The 2,547-nt window shown below is 46.4% G+C and overlaps 1 protein-coding gene across 1 annotated transcript; it reads right to left on the reverse strand.

Annotated features, from left to right (window-relative positions):
- Positions 1 to 312: 312 nt before the first annotated feature.
- LOC109465564 (phosphate carrier protein, mitochondrial-like) lies at positions 313 to 1,530 on the reverse strand. The gene is made up of 2 exons (XM_019762924.1): positions 1,255 to 1,530; positions 313 to 483 (listed from the first exon to the last, which is right to left on the reverse strand). The coding sequence occupies exons 1-2, from the start codon at positions 1,391 to 1,393 to the stop codon at positions 344 to 346; spliced, it is 279 nt and encodes a 92-aa protein (XP_019618483.1). The 5' UTR covers positions 1,394 to 1,530; the 3' UTR covers positions 313 to 343.
- Positions 1,531 to 2,547: the final 1,017 nt, after the last annotated feature.

Here is a 2,547-nt window from a genome sequence, read left to right on the forward strand (position 1 = left end):
CAATTAGCGCTCGATCCACGCCGCCCGACCGAAGAAAATTGGAATGACGAGCACATTTATCGGGGATAAAATCCCCAATTTTGAAAACCGACCGCTAGCCGCTCGAAATTTTTGGTCGGCCCAAAAAGGCTAGGGTCGGGGGGTTTTTCATAGGGTCGGTCGGGTAACCGGAAACACAACATTTTTTTTCCTAGGCCTGATTAGAGTTGAACTAATTACAGTCAGACTGAATCTTACATTACATAGCTAACAAAAGAATGCAAACAGAATTTCACAATTTGAAGAAAAATCAATTTAGAAAATGTTGCTCAATCTACAATATTCAGTTTATATTGTAGGGAGTCTAAGGACTTGTCCTGACCTGAATGCGGCATTTCACCAGATCCAGGGGCACGATGGCTGTATGTGTGAGCCCGCAGCTCAAGATGCCTCCAAAACCACACAGAGCATAGTACTTAGCACTTCCAAACTCACAGCTGTCTCCTAACAACAGAGAGACAAAAGAATTAGCTTTATTTCATTTTAATGTAAGACATGACACTAACATACACTGACATATATTTAAAAAATTATCAACGTCATAAGTTAAATTTAAAAGACTGCTTTTCCTACTTAAGCTCTAGAATAAACTAATTTGGGATTTTTCAAAGTTCCGTCACTGATCAGACAACTAGCCGGCTTCTGTGACGTCACAACGTCATTTTGCGGGGAATCCTCATCTTGCCTTTAGATAAGAACTATTTCAGGAAACATTACAAAACGCGTTTAAATATCTGAAATATACTACACACGACATGCTATGCATAGTACAAGGTGCACGCTATATCCTTTGCAATAAGGTTTAAGGTCAAAACCACGTGAGTTGACCTACATAGTCGGACTTTTGTCATAGACAGACAGCCAGGTCATGTTGCACTGGGCGGTCACCCCACAGTAAAAGGTGACCTAGCTATGAGTTCCGGTATCCGTTTACCCATGTTAAATCGAGAGAAGATGCAACAGATACATATTGCTTAAATTCACAGGTTATAATAGTGCAAGAACCATGGTTAGTTACTGGAGGACGGGAGCGTTTCCACCAAAAATTTCCACGTGTGCTCCACGGAACATGGCGGCTACATACCCTACATACGCATTAAACAGATATAAAATCTCTTGCATATATTTAATCCCTGTGAATTGGCTATGAAAGCTTTCACGCATGTGCCCGACTGTACGAACAGTATGGCTACTACCAGTCGATAAACCACTGACCTTCGGCGGCCGCTGCCGCGCCAAGATTTCTTGTTGGAACTAGGGCGCCATCTTTCGCCGGTGCCCTCCCCTCACACTGCGCCTGGAACGGGCTGAAAAAAGGGTTGCATTTTGCCACGTCTCGGAACGAGGAAAACATCTTGAACTCTGCGGGAATACTTTAGCGAGCTACCAGGAGAAAAAGAGTCCTCAAAAGTCCTTATGAACCTCTGTAACGAGCAGAAGAGTTCAACCTTCACCGCAAGGTTACGACATACAATATGGCGCTCCACCCGGTGTGAGAGGTATGGCTTGGCCTAGAATATGGTAGGACGGCCACGAAAGACGGCCACGCCGCTATTGGTCAATTTCTCAGCAAGCTCCACGCTGCTATTGGTCGGGGTATCAGCTGCTACAGTGAGGGATAGCTAGCGGTGGGGAGGGCTGCCGGCGTTTATCCACAGCTTTTAGGGGCAAAAAACGTCAACCTTTACGGCTATAATAACTCCACTTCGGTGGATAAGCCACAAACAGTCATTTGTGCGGCTCTTAGCTCTGGAAACCTTACAGGTAATGAGTGCGTGAGGGACTTGGGTCTAGATAACGTGTTACCAGTAAAACCATTTCTACCTCCATGGTAAAACGCCGTACGGGAAAATTCCATGGGCCTTTCATAAATTATGTAGGGACCAGGTAAGGCACCGTACAGGTGATATTTGCGTAGCCCTTTCATCTAGGGACCAGGTTTAGGAACCATACAGGTAATATTTGCGTGGCCCCTTCATCTGGTAACCAAAGGCACCATACAGGTAATATTTGCGTGGCCCTTTCATCTGGGAACCAGGTAAGGCACCGTACAGGTGATATTGGCGTGGCCCTTTCATCTGGGGAGTAGGTAAGGCACCGTACAGGTGATATTTGGCGTGACCCTTTCATCTAGGGACCAGGTTTAGGAACCATACAGGTAATATTTGCGTGGCCCTTTCATCTGGGGACCAGGTAAGCCACCATACAGGTGATATTGGCGTGGCCCTTTCATCTGGGAACCAGGTAAGGCACCGTACAGGTGATATTTGCGTGGCCCTTTCATCTGGGGAGCAGGTAAGGCACCGTACAGGTAATATTTGCGTGGCCCTTTCATCTGGGGAGCAGGTAAGGCACCGTACAGGTAATATTTGCGTGGCCCTTTCATCTGGCAACCAGGTAAGGCACCATACAGGTGATATTGGCTTGGCCCTTTCATCTGGGAACCAGGTAAGGCACCGTACAGGTGATATTGGCGTGGCCCTTTCATCTGGGGACCAGGTAAGGCAC

The sequence above is a fragment of the Branchiostoma belcheri genome, unplaced genomic scaffold (assembly GCF_001625305.1).
Source record: "Branchiostoma belcheri isolate BF01 breed outbred unplaced genomic scaffold, Haploidv18h27 scaffold1523, whole genome shotgun sequence".
Taxonomy (NCBI): domain Eukaryota; kingdom Metazoa; phylum Chordata; class Leptocardii; order Amphioxiformes; family Branchiostomatidae; genus Branchiostoma; species Branchiostoma belcheri.

Coding starts and splice junctions, on each gene's coding strand:
- LOC109465564 (XM_019762924.1), bottom strand. CDS start 1,393: ATGTTTTCCTCGTTCCGAGACGTGGCAAAATGCAACCCTTTTTTCAGC. Junction 484..1,254: donor CGCGGCAGCGGCCGCCGAAG/GTCAGTGGTTTA, acceptor CTCTGTTGTTAG/GAGACAGCTGTGAGTTTGGA.